Source organism: Gigantopelta aegis, unplaced genomic scaffold, assembly GCF_016097555.1.
Source record: "Gigantopelta aegis isolate Gae_Host unplaced genomic scaffold, Gae_host_genome ctg3402_pilon_pilon:::debris, whole genome shotgun sequence".
NCBI lineage: Eukaryota > Metazoa > Mollusca > Gastropoda > Neomphalida > Peltospiridae > Gigantopelta > Gigantopelta aegis.
The window spans coordinates 23,009-37,500 of record NW_024533324.1 but is presented as its reverse complement, the minus strand read 5'-3'; the positions used below and the strand labels follow the sequence as shown (position 1 = coordinate 37,500).

The 14,492-nt window shown below is 35.2% G+C and overlaps 1 protein-coding gene across 1 annotated transcript in view; it reads right to left on the bottom strand.

Annotated features, from left to right (window-relative positions):
- Positions 1–14,492, bottom strand: part of LOC121392136 (FRAS1-related extracellular matrix protein 3-like) — a 36,229-nt gene that overhangs the window by 3,751 nt on the left and 17,986 nt on the right. Inside the window, exons 5-8 of the mRNA XM_041523494.1 lie at positions 14,082–14,323; positions 11,745–11,847; positions 6,368–6,627; positions 4,710–4,815 (exon numbers count right to left, since the gene is read on the bottom strand). Coding sequence (XP_041379428.1) covers positions 4,710–4,815; positions 6,368–6,627; positions 11,745–11,847; positions 14,082–14,309 — 697 coding nt within the window. The 5' untranslated portion in view covers positions 14,310–14,323. The remainder of the gene's footprint in view (positions 1–4,709; positions 4,816–6,367; positions 6,628–11,744; positions 11,848–14,081; positions 14,324–14,492) is intronic.

Sequence of the window (14,492 nt, the reverse complement as noted above, 5' to 3'; positions counted from 1 at the left end):
CCCTTCTCATAAAGATGGCGGCCACGGTGTGTGACGTCATATGATTTTATCTCCGAATCAGTAGCAAGTGAGTCAAAGCCTGTGGTTTAAAGGTAACAATCAAACGACTGAGAGGAGATATGTCTCCCTGTTCAAAGTTAGAATATACTTTCATTGACACATTTACTGACAAACAGAATAATCACAATAATAAGTAATCTTATTCCGAGTGTTTCTGCACAAGTTAAAATGCATTTGCACAACGCATCATGGCTAACATCATACTTCTGACAATTGAATGAATTAAATAATAATTGTTTACTTTGTTTGTACTATTTTCACCTACGTATTAGTGAAAATAAATCGAGAGCAAACATAATAATATGTTTCCCAAAAACAGGATCTGCCTATTTTGCTAGGTAGAGTCGGGTTCCCAGAATCACACTTTTTTGTGCCTCGCTGTAACTTTACTTAAAAATATAAGTTGCCTTTGAAAGACACCTTCGAATCACTGACTGGGAGTTCACACTCTATGACGTCACACGCTGTAGGCGACATGTTTATAGGAAAGGTCTATAGCAGTGTGTTCCTCCTTTGATTTCTTACTTTAACCTTTTCAGATATGTTTTTGTGGTATCGCATTTTTAAAATATGACTGGTAGAACGTTTTAAAATTAAACACAGGCCCTAATCTATAATTGAAAAAGTAGGAGAAGTTTGATAAAACTAGGCGAAGTGAACATTTATCAGTAGGCCTACATTTCGTAATGTTTCACTAATTTTCGCGTTCAATCAGAAAAATTCCGAATTTTACGCTCAGTTCTAATCGTAATATTTCCATATAAAATATTACTTCCGGTAATAAAATTAAAACAAAACAGCTGTATGTTTTATTTAAAATGTGATATTATTAATTATCTGATAGAGTAACTGTGCCGTTATGTTTAAATTATAGTATTAATTTGTATTTTCTGGCATTACTGAAATGAATGTTGCCGAGGATTAACAATGCTTGACTGGTCAGAGCACGCGGCGCTTTGAGAAACAATAGCCCGGTGTACGGGTGTATGACGTATCTCAAGAATGCCAACACTAGACTACGATATGTATTTAATCTCTTCACAACAGAAACTGACATGAGTATTAACATTTGTTTTTTTATTTTGATAATACATTGAACAAGGTAAAGCATCACAGTGCGCGTGCGTATAAACTATTCCACGTTAACCTGCCGGTTTAGGTTACTCGAGGATACAGTGTGGCGCCAAAGAATAAACACTGTCCGACATACGGCGATAATGTGACAAGTGAGCTACGACAATAAACAAGTCGGAGTCTTGACGTCTATTGTGCGATTTCGTTTTTGAAATCGGATTAGGTCCAGAATATTACGGCGACTTCGACTTCTCCCTACTGTTAATAACTTGTCGAGTTGAGCTGACTTTCGGCGAAAAAACCCCGCTCATTTCGCCGGCAAGATTAGGCAACTTTTTAATTTGTTTTAATTACGGTAATTCAAAACTTCAAAATAAAAGTTTAAATAGTACATTTACTTTTAGTGAGCAAAACGTCTTGCTTTAAAGACGCAAAGTTAAACAGCGTTAGAAACTAAACATAACGGTCAAGTTTAGATCTACAGAACACGTTTAAAATTAACATTTTACATGTAACTTCACATTTCTAATTACTGGAATGGGCCTGTTTCTTCTATTGCCCCCTGTCCCGGCAACCAACCGCCACACCACACGCTGGACACACAGTCTTGAATATCAGGGGTTGAAGAAGTCTTTGTTTAGAACTTTAGCCCATCTGCCTCCCATCTAATATATATAGATAGATAGATAGATATACAATTACGCTAAATGTTTCTATATATATATATATATATATATATATATATATATATATATATATATATATATTTGCATGATATTCCCCAAATAATAGCGAAGAATATACTGGCAGTTATTGCAGCCATTGCAAAATTACTGTTTTAATGTAAGTACGGTTTGCTGTGTAGGTTCCAGGGAGAGCAGGTCACAGACCACAATTAATTACGCTATATGTTTCTTTATAGCTTTAGTGGCTATAACATTTTTATTAATATCAGCAGGCCCATGGATTTTTATATGTACCTTTGCCTGCCTGGGGGAAACATACCCTGAAAAGGATAACCCCTGTTGTCCAGCTCGCTCTCTCAGGGTATTGGTTTAAACAAACACACCCACTAAAACTGGCCGGAGTACACCCATTTTGCACAAAAACCACTACTTTTGCATGGGCCAGAATTACCACAAACAAGTCTTCAATGTCAACAAGATACACATGTTTACAAACTACAGCTCTCCCCTGTCAACTTCAGACAAATAGTTGCCACTTCATGGCTGTCTGCCATGAAATAATCACGGTAAAACAGTAGACAAATTAAATACTTTGTCCATTACATTTTGAAGGAAGCTAGAATATGTATTAACACTTATTTAAAAAGAAACTGGGATTTTTTAGAACAAGCAACATGGTAGAAAAGAAAGTTGAACACTCACCCTGTACCAGCAGCCAAGCAAAGAACAGCGGCTAAGGAGCGTTCTAATAGCTTATCGGCCCAACAAGCTACAACCACAACTACAAGCGGGGTGGTTCAACAATTAGAAGAGGCTGAAGGTCATAATAATGCAATGACATATAGTGACCCACCAGTTGTTGCGATGGCTCCAACAACAAATCAGCTAGGTAATACAAATATTTCTCAATTTATTAATGTTTCATCCTCGCTTCAAAAAATGTTTCACCTACAGGTTTTATGTTGAATGACAATGTAACTACCGAACAGTGTGTAGGATAGGTTTCACACTCTACTGGATATGCGCACGATTCTACCATTCCAGTTAACGGTGTGTTCTGTCCAGTGGATATTCATTCATGTGCCATCCAAACTAAAAGAAAATATTTGGAATGGGGAGTACGTTTATTTGCCTATACTACTTAAATCATCTAACAGTTTTCCTTCCGATCAGGGAATGCCGGGTCAGTAAGTGGTTAGACAGGGTCACATAACTATAGAAAAAGCACCAAGCAGACCAATTTCAAATATACACAGCTGGACGTCCGCAATTTTGGTGTACATGTCAGATTATTTAGAGATGCGCCCAGGAAAAGCCACAGAGGTAATTAAATATATGCATGACGTACGTTTGGCGGCTGACAGATCAAGTCACTTAGGTTGGGTCCACTATGACGAACAATACAGGCTCGGATAAGCTATGAACCCAGTTTCGTCATGGGGACAGATAGACAATGAGTCATGGATTCTTTATATTTCCACACATAGAGATCAGAACTCTCATTTTACGTTTTCTGGTCCTTCCAGTTCAGGTATATCTCAGTTAGGTGATATAATCAGGTCTGCTAGTGGAATTCGGAATAGTTCGGGGGGAGAGTGGGGGATTTCGTGAGGAACAATTTCAGTCAAAACCATGTTGGGCAAAAGGAAAATGTATCTTCTACCCAAAGTACAAGTTTGCACACATATGCGACACCAGTGGAGTCCCTCATCCCAGTTATGGTACCGGCACCATGCGTGCCAGGTAGTTTGTTAAAAGCATCACAGGGGAGCCTCTACTGTCTTGGTTATTAATTTTTGCACTTGAGCGTAAGTTAGCCAATTACCCCTTTTTAGCAGAAAAACAGGAACTGATTAATGGTTTTAAGTTTGGATTTTTGCTCTCATTATAGTGGCCCAAGATTTTCTAGTGACTGCACTGCTTTATTAAGTGCAAGACAATTGCAAGGGATACTCCAAAACAAAATTGATAAAGTGTTGCTAGCTGGGCGGATAGCTGGTCCATTTCCTAATAAACCTTTCCCAATATTACAAGTTACTCCTTTGGGTTTGATTGCAAAGAAAGATGGGGACTTTAGGCTAATTCATCACTTGTCTTATTTATGTAACCGTTTATTGTGGAAAAAGAAGAAGTAAAGTTTGTTTTATTTAACGACCGTTTATTGTAGACCATATGGGTAATATATATATATATACATTGTACATCACAGCAATCATATATATATATTAGTTGTGCACCTTTTGTAACATTTTCAACCGCTATCCATTGGTGTGTTTAACAACGGTTTAACAGCAAGGACTTTCAGCATTATCTCAAATACTTCCTTTTTGCAGGCAAGGCAAACACAGCCTTGTCAGAAGTCGTTGGATTCATTTAATGCCCCCTGTCAAGATTTGGCAGTGCCGGTAGCGAAGGATATAAATCAATTTTCAAACGAGTTTCATAAATTTCGTATGGTACACCGCGAATGTTATAATTTATTTATTATTCACAAAGTCTGCTTTATGACAAACGTTAAATATGATTGTCAACATCATAGTCGCGACCATCGCAGGCTGGCAGATGCTATAGAAACTATAGTTACGTCAGACGTGTACTATAACAGTGTTCAATGTATTATTATAGCCCAAGCTATGACGATAGAGTGGGATAAAACGATATTTATGTAACCGTTTATTGTAAAAAAAAAGAAGAAAAAAAAAAAAGTAAAGTTTGTTTTACTTAACGACCGTTTATTGTAGACCATATGGGTAATATATATATATACATCACAGCAATCATATATATATATAGATAGATAGATAGATAGATAGATAGATAGATAGATAGATACATCACAGCAAACACATATGCACACAAGTGCTTACGCACGGATATTAATACACTTACCATCATCATCGGTGATCGTTACAATTGCGGAATTACTCCATCCTAATTTGTATTTAGTTGGCTGATTTGGCACTGCCACTGTAAACGTTTCCTCTGGTTCATATAGCTGTAATGTAAGCAAGCACGTTGAGCACAGGACGTTTCACATCTAGTGTACATGTATTTAACAAACAGTTATTCTTATGAAATGAATGCAGCTACAATTATAGCGCATACAGTTTTATGAGTGTCCAAATATAGCGGTCACATATTCAGGAAACCATACAAATATATAGTCTTTATATAATTCACTGATAGATAAATGTTAGCATCAAATAATTAAGTTATATTCATGTATGTTTGGTGTTTAGTGTGAATTTCTGAGACTTCTTACAAAAGTGTTTACATGAGGTAGTAGAAATGTATTTGCTTAACATCCAATATTCACAGAATACAATTACTTAATTAATTAACTACAAAATATGTTATAATATAACATTGTATCACAATAAATTCAAACTTGCGTTTTAGCATATATTCCCACCACTTATTAATTATTACCATAACTATGTCAGATTTTGGTCTTTCTTTCAAAACGGTAACTTGCAGTGGACACACCTAATCACGTACGGAACGCTGACTTTAATTGCAGATTCAGTAAAAACTCATCCAGATGTTTCACAAAATTCAAACACAAATATCAGTTTTAAGATCTATTCATTATTTACATCAGTGCTTTTCGAAATTTGATTCTTATTTAACAGTAAATAACATTAACACAGTGGTTATTTTTGATGTCCCAGTTTTCGTCCTAATGTTTTGCTAATTATTTTGAAAAGCTTGAGAAATGTGTTGTTTATTCAATCTTATATTTAACGGTAAATAACATTAACACAATGGTCATTTTTGATGTCCCAGTTTTCGTTCTAATTTTATGCTACTTATTTTGAAACGTTTGAGAAATGTGTGGTCTGTTGAAGGATATTTGTTTTCTATCTGTTTCAACATGTATCAAGGAAATATTATAGAGGGAATTGAGACGACAACATTACTGTCTAATTAATTGTCTATTCAACTGTCAATGTCTTGGGTTCAAAATGATACCATTTTCAAATAAGGACTCATTTGAAAATACTAGTCTTTATCTAAAGTTGTGTATCTCAAACAAATGAAGTAATCTGAATCCAGGAACCTACCGCCAATGGACACGTCGACTGGCTCGAAGTGAAATGTACGAACACACTAAAACTGCATTTGCCCAGTGTAACTTAACTACTATAGTTCTATTAGTAATCATCTAAAACAAATCAAATTCAAATAATATTAGCATCGACTGACTAATGATTTGTCCATATGTTCTTCCTAATAAGGTGAAAAATGATCGATCACAAAGACTGTTCTATACATTTGTCCATCGAGCTTTTTCAGTGAATTAATGAAATTCAAATGTATTTTCTGTTAATGTTGTTCAAAGATTGCTTTAAAAATCATTTTCCTATGGATATTTCAGTCTTTTACAGTTGACAAACTATCAAAACTATAAGAGACTAGGAAGTGGAAATACCACTTTTACTTTTTAACTTAATATGGCTTTTATAATGTCCGTACTATATGTACATGCATTTATATATAAATAGTTAATTCTTGCGTTACATTTTATTTAATTTTAAATCACTTACATCATCGAACATCATTGGGATTTCAAATTCCATTTGACTGTAAGTGTCCCCAACTGAAGGAATAGGAAATGTAAATGATACACCAGGATCAGCTTGCATATAGTCATCACCTGCGACTGCTGTCCCATCAGTAATAGTTAAAGTTAAATCTAACGCTGTGTCAGATCCGCCAGCAGGTAGCTCCCTCAGAAAGACAAATCGTGCACCTGCGTCGCTTTCTAAGACCGCATTCGGTTCATTTTTTATGGACACAGTTGAAACTGAAAATAAGATCTATTTTTAAATTCTTTATTCATATGTTGTGGAATAAATGTATTTGCTGTTTTAGTGTTATAGCATAACAGGATGAAAAATTATAGCTGCATTTCAGTGGCTTTTACCCGTCCCAAGGTGTACCCTACGACTGGTATATCAAAAGTGGTGGTATATTCTGTTCTGTATGTGGGAAACTGCATATAAAAGATCCTTTGTGCTGATGGAAAAAAATGTAGCAGGTGTTAACTAAGACTACTTGTCAGAATTATCATGTGTTTGTCACCCAATATTAATATAGAAATATGCTCTAGTAGTTTCATTAAACAAAACAAACGTTAACTATTGACATCGGTGGAAAGCAATTATCATTGTGGTACAGTTTCCACTCCACTCGAGTGACAGTAAAGAAAAAAGTAGGTTACTCTGACAACAAACAGACATTTAAAGTATCTTTGAGAGTTCAATAACAAGCCACTGTCTACACTTTAGAATGTGTACTGCGAGTCATAGTCGGTAATGTCAGCCTTAGCGGTTACGACATTAAACAATCATCTGACATGCTGATCACTAATAAGGGGATTTTTATTGTCGAGTAGCAGACAGATGACAATACTGTTAAAGTAATATGGACAAATGAGATGGCATGGCTATTTCTTCATAACCTACAAAACCAATTACTAAATAAAGTTCCAGGTTTGAAAATAATATATTGTTGTATATAGTCTGTATATGGTGTATGTTTTGGAAACAAATACAATATGACCAACATCTGTAATGAAATGGTTGAATTTTTCAAAGAAAGTAGTTACACATTATTTAAATGAGGCAACATTCCTGGTTCTGTGTAGTTTATTGTCATAGTATATAACAACTCGTTACACACGTACTAATGATAAGAACATATCTCGCAGTCATTGTCAACTATATCTCACAGTCATTGTTGACTATATTTCACAGTCATTGTCATTTATAATGAAACTACACGTTACACACGTACTAATGATAAACAGTTAGTTCACAGTCATTGTCGACTATATCTCAGGCATTGTCGACTATATCTCACAGTCATTGTTGGCTATTTCTCACAGTCATTGTCGACTATATCTCACAGTCATTGTCGACTATATCTCAGGCATTGTCGACTATATCTCACAGTCATTGTCCATTATATCTCACAGTCATTGTCGACTATATCTCATAGTCACTGTCGACTATATCGCACAGTCATTGCCGGCTATGTTCAAACTATAGGTTACACACGTACTAATGATAAACATTTACCTCACAGTCATTGTCCATTATATCTCACAGTCATTGTCGACTATATCTCACAGTCACTGTCGACTATATCTCAGTCATTGTCGACTATATCTCATAGTCATTGTAGACCATATCTCCTAGTTACTGTCGACTATATCACTCAGTCACTGTCGACTATATCTCACAGTTATTGTTGACTATATCGCACAGTCACTATCGACTATATCTCACAGTCATTGTCGGCTATGTTCAAACTACAGGTTACACGCGTACTAATGATAAACATTTATCTCACAATCATTGTCTACTATTTCTCAGTCATTGTCGACTATATCTCACAGTCACTGTCGACTATATCTCTCAGTCATTGCCGACTATATCTCACAATCACTGTCGACTATATCTCACAGTCATTGTCGGCTACATCTCAGTCATTGTCGACTATATCTCATAGTCACAGTCGACTATGTTCAAACTACATGTTACATACGTACTAATAATACACATTTATCTCACAGTCATTGTCTACTATATATATATATATATATATTTCTCACAGTCATTGTCGACTATATCTCACAGTCACTGTTGACTATATATCACAGTCATTGTCAACTATATCTCACGCTCAGTCGGCTATATCTCACAGTCATTGCCGACTATATCTCACAGTCATTGTCGACTATATCGCACAGTCATTGCCGGCTATGTTCAAACTATAGGTTACACACGTACTAATGATAAACATTTACCTCACAGTCATTGTCCATTATATCTCACAGTCATTGTCGACTATATCTCACAGTCACTGTCGACTATATCTCAGTCATTGTCGACTATATCTCATAGTCATTGTAGACCATATCTCCTAGTTACTGTCGACTATATCACTCAGTCACTGTCGACTATATCTCACAGTTATTGTTGACTATATCGCACAGTCACTATCGACTATATCTCACAGTCATTGTCGGCTATGTTCAAACTACAGGTTACACGCGTACTAATGATAAACATTTATCTCACAATCATTGTCTACTATTTCTCAGTCATTGTCGACTATATCTCACAGTCACTGTCGACTATATCTCTCAGTCATTGCCGACTATATCTCACAATCACTGTCGACTATATCTCACAGTCATTGTCGGCTACATCTCAGTCATTGTCGACTATATCTCATAGTCACAGTCGACTATGTTCAAACTACATGTTACATACGTACTAATAATACACATTTATCTCACAGTCATTGTCTACTATATATATATATATATATATTTCTCACAGTCATTGTCGACTATATCTCACAGTCACTGTTGACTATATATCACAGTCATTGTCAACTATATCTCACGCTCAGTCGGCTATATCTCACAGTCATTGCCGACTATATCTCACAGTCATTGTCGACTATATCTCACAGTCATTGTCGACTATATCTCACAGTCATTGTCGACTATGTTTCAGTCACTGTCGATTATATCTCACAGTCATTGTCGACTATATCTCACAGTCATTGTCGACTATATCTCACAGTCATTGTCGACTATATCTCACAGTCATTGTCGACTATGTCTCAGTCAATGTCGACTATATCTCACAGTCATTGTCGACTATATCTCACAGTCATTGTCGACTATATCTCACAGTCATTGTCGACTATATCTCATAGTCATTGTCGACTATGTCTCAGTCAATGTCGACTATATCTCACAGTCATTGTCGACTATATCTCACAGTCATTGTCGACTATATCTCACAGTCATTGCCGACTATATCTCACAGTCATTGTCGACTATATCTCACAGTCATTGCCGACTATATCTCACAGTCATTGTCGACTATATCTCACAGTCATTGTCGACTATGTCTCAGTCAATGTCGACTATATCTCACAGTCATTGCCGACTATATCTCACAGTCACTGTCGGCTATATCTATATCAGTCATTGTCGATTATGTTCAAACTACAGGTTACACACGTACTACTGATAAGCATTTATTGTCGACTATATCGCGCAGTCATTGTCGACTATATACATTACAATCATTGTCGTCTATGATGAAACTAAACGTTACAAATGCACTAATGGATAAGCATATATATCACAGTCATTGTCAACTATGTTGAAACTACATGTTGCACATGTACTACTAATAAGCACATATCTCACAGTAATTGTCGACTATATCTCACAGGCAGTTTCGTCTATGATTAAACTAAACGTTACAAAAGCATTACTGATAAGCACATATCTCGCAGTCATTGTCGACTATGTTGAAACTGCATGTTACACATGTACTACTAATAAGCACATACCGGTATATCGCAATAATGTTAAACTATATTGACACTACACGTCACACATGACTACTGCTAAACATATATCTCATGGTCAGTGTTGACTATGTATGTTGAAACTACACGTTAATGAAAGCACATGTCTCACATTAATTATCGACTATGTTAAAACTACACATTAGACATGTACTAATGATAAGCATATATATCACAGTTGTTGTTGACTATGTTGAAACTACACGTTACGCATGTACTAATGAAAGCATATGTCTCACATTAATTATCGACTATGTTAAAACTACACATTAGACATGTACTAATGATAAGCATATATATCACAGTTGTTGTTGACTATGTATGTTGAAACTACACGTTACGCATGTACTAATGAAAGCACATGTCTCACATTAATTATCGACTATGTTAAAACTACACATTAGACATGTACTAATGATAAGCATATATATCACAGTTGTTGTTGACTATGTATGTTGAAACTACACGTTACGCATGTACTAATGAAAGCACATGTCTCACATTAATTATCGACTATGTTAAAACTACACATTAGACATGTACTAATGATAAGCATATATATCACAGTTGCTGTTGACTATGTTGAAACTACATGTTAGACATGTACTAATGATAAGCATATATATCACAGTTATTGTCGACTATGTTGAAACTACACGTTAGACATGTACTAATGATAAGCATATATATCACAGTTGTTGTCGACTATGTTGAAACTACACGTTAGACATGTACTAATGATAAGCATATATATCACAGTTGTTGTCGACTATGTTGAAACTACACGTTAGACATGTACTAATGATAAGCACACAGTTATTGTCGACTATGTTGAAACTACACATTAGACATGTACTAATGATAAGCATATATATCACAGTTATTGTCGACTATGTTGAAACTACACGTTAGACATGTACTAATGATAAGCATATATATCACAGTTATTGTCGACTATGTTGAAACTACACATTAGACATGTACTAATGATAAGCATATATATCACAGTTGTTGTCGACTATGTTGAAACTACACGTTACGCATGTACTAATGATAAGCATATATATCACAGTTGTTGTCGACTATGTTGAAACTACACATTAGACATGTACTAATGATAAGCATATATATCACAGTTGTTGTCGACTATGTTGAAACTACACGTTACGCATGTACTAATGATACGCATATATATCACAGTTGCTGTCGACTATGTTGAAACTACACGTTAGACATGTACTAATGATAAGCATATATATCACAGTTATTGTCGACTATGTTGAAACTACACGTTAGACATGTACTAATGATAAGCATATATATCACAGTTATTGTCGACTATGTTGAAACTACACATTAGACATGTACTAATGATAAGCATATATATCACAGTTATTGTCGACTATGTTGAAACTACACGTTACGCATGTACTAATGATAAGCATATATATCACAGTTGCTGTCGACTATGATGAAACTACACCACGTTACGCATGTACTAATGGTAAGAATAGGTCTCACGGTCATCGCTGTTTATGGTGACAGTGGTGTTTGGTGTTGATCCAATGGTGTAAGCAGCGTCAGTTTTTATTTCAACATCAAAAGTTTCTGCGATTTCTTCACGCTAAAGATAAATAAAAAATTCAACATGATATAACAGATATCATTATATAATTATAATGTTCAGTAATTGTTGTACTGCGTGTCCTTCTCCTAGTCACCACGCCTATACTGAAATACTTTAAATTTAATTATTATTATTGATTATAAATGTAAGTAAAGATACCTGTAATGAATACATAATGCCATCTACAATCAAAATATAGCATTTATAATTTACATTGATAATTTAACATTAACAACGGCTATCGGAGAGATTGTTTCTCCGATTAATGGTGTCAGTACTGGGTGGGTTTTTGGTTCAATATTATGAGCCTCATCACCCAACAATGCTGTGAAATCGATACTGAACTGTAACTGAAGCCCAATGTAAATAGGAGCTCTTTGGCTCCTCGCACTCGGCCACTGAATGTATTCCTGAGTCTCACAGGTTTAAATATGCTATGATCATTGCCCACACGCCAACACCGAGAGAAAAACGCTGCATACGTTTGCAAATAGAATGAGCATAATTTTATAATTTTTATGCGTCAAATTGCTCACTATCTGTTGGGGTGTTTTTAAATGCTACGTGATGTGTACAATGTCATGTTCCAATGACACAAAAGCTATTTTATTTTTATGGTTAATTAATAGCTGATAACATATGATGTATAAATGGTGAAATAAAGTACTGCATTATTATAATTATCTTCCCATGTCTCTCTTCAAATAACTAATCCGTTTTACACTTGTATTAATAACAATGCAGAAACGTATTAATGCTGTCGTGTTAGTATGGTGCTGTGTTTTAAAATAACGGTTTTCACTTTTTAGCTTTTTAACGAATATCCAGTTTATGGTACTTGAATATCGTGGTACATTTAAGTATTTGTATTTGCATCTCGTTATTCTGACGATTGCAGGAAAACACTTTGTTATATTTCCGGGTGCATTTTGCATATTTATAAATGAATTGTAATGGTTAATAGAATATATTTAGTATAAATATTTTAGAATATTTCATCAAAAATTAAACAAAATAGGAATCTGTTTTATCTTATTATTCTGATTCATATGCTTATTTGTCACAAATGAGGCTCATAAAAACAATAACATTTGGATATATCCAGTAAACCTTTCCCGTATTGTTGAGATAACGTTACGAAATACAAATATTGATGTTAGCAGTTTTTAATACACATATATTTTATATCCACTGCCCATATACGAAATACAAATATTGATGTTAGCAGTTTTTAATACACATAAAGTTTGTATCCACTGCCCATATACGAAATACAAATAATGATGTTAGCAGTTTTTAATACACATATATTTTATATCCACTGCCCATAAAACATGTCATTGTGACATTTTCACAAGTTTTAAGTCCAATTATTGTCATACATGTATTTGTCATCTTGAATATTGAAAAGCATATAAAAAATATCCACCATCATGGATTTGACAAAAAGGTGGTCAACATCATAAATTAGACAAAGGTGGTGTTCTACGTCTTTAGATCCCTAATATAATAACTCTAAATCAGTTTTATGTTTTTGTTTATGGTTAGTATTTGTCCAAGTCGATATCTTAAAGGCTAACTTCATGCAACATTAAATACAAACATGTTCACTACCTTAGATTTCAAGATGGCTGCCAATTTGAAAGCTCCACATCACTTATAGAAGCTTAAAGAGTACTTCATTAAACCACGGTTTAAGGTCAACGGTTGTTCAAGTTTTTCTAATTGATATTTTTCTGCGATCGAAATATGTTGTAGTTTATTCAGTCTTAGCTATATCACATGATTTTCTTCCACAAATGCAGTTCGTGTGTAAAGCCTTTATAATCACTTGACATCCAAATATGCACCTATTCATCTAGCCTCCTCTGCCGTGATAATTGAGTATCTGTTGTTGATGCAGGTGCAAGTTACTAATGATTATATCTACCACTGCTATACAATTTGTAATGGCCACATCGTGTCTGCTAGGGAACGACATGCGTATACACATGGTGCAATGAATGAATGTATAACGTGCATGTGTGCGTGTGTGTGTATGTTGTGTGCGTCTGTGTGTGTGTCTATGTATGTGTGTATGTGTCTGTGTGTGTATGTGTGCTGTGTGTGTGTCTGTGTGTGTCTTGTGTCTGTGTGTGTGTGTGTGCCTGTGCAGGTGTGTGTGTGTGAGTGTCTGTGTGTGCATGTGCGCGCGTGCGTGTGTGTGTTTGTGTGTCAAAAATGATACGTACATCGTCATCAGTAATTGAGATATTGACTGTGGCCTCTGTTTCACCTTGAGCGAAGACAGCAGTAAGCGGTGTACCATCAACGACGAAGTCAGAACCCGCTACTGCTTCTTTATCTGTTGTTTGCACCAACACCGTGACAGCAGGCATTATGCCATCAACAGGGTCACGTTTTACTGTTATGATGACGGAGCCAGCATCTTCATTAACACTCACTGCTGAGACCTTCATTTCAAATACAGGCACTGAAAAAGTAAGTACTAATGGTTATAAAAGAAACTTAATGATATAAATAGATAAATAGAATTCGCTACTCGTATTTCTTTAATAGTCTAGTTAATCGGTATTTGTCGAGCCAGAGCCTCGACAAATACCGATTAACGTAAACTCGGTTCATATTTTACATATTAAAAT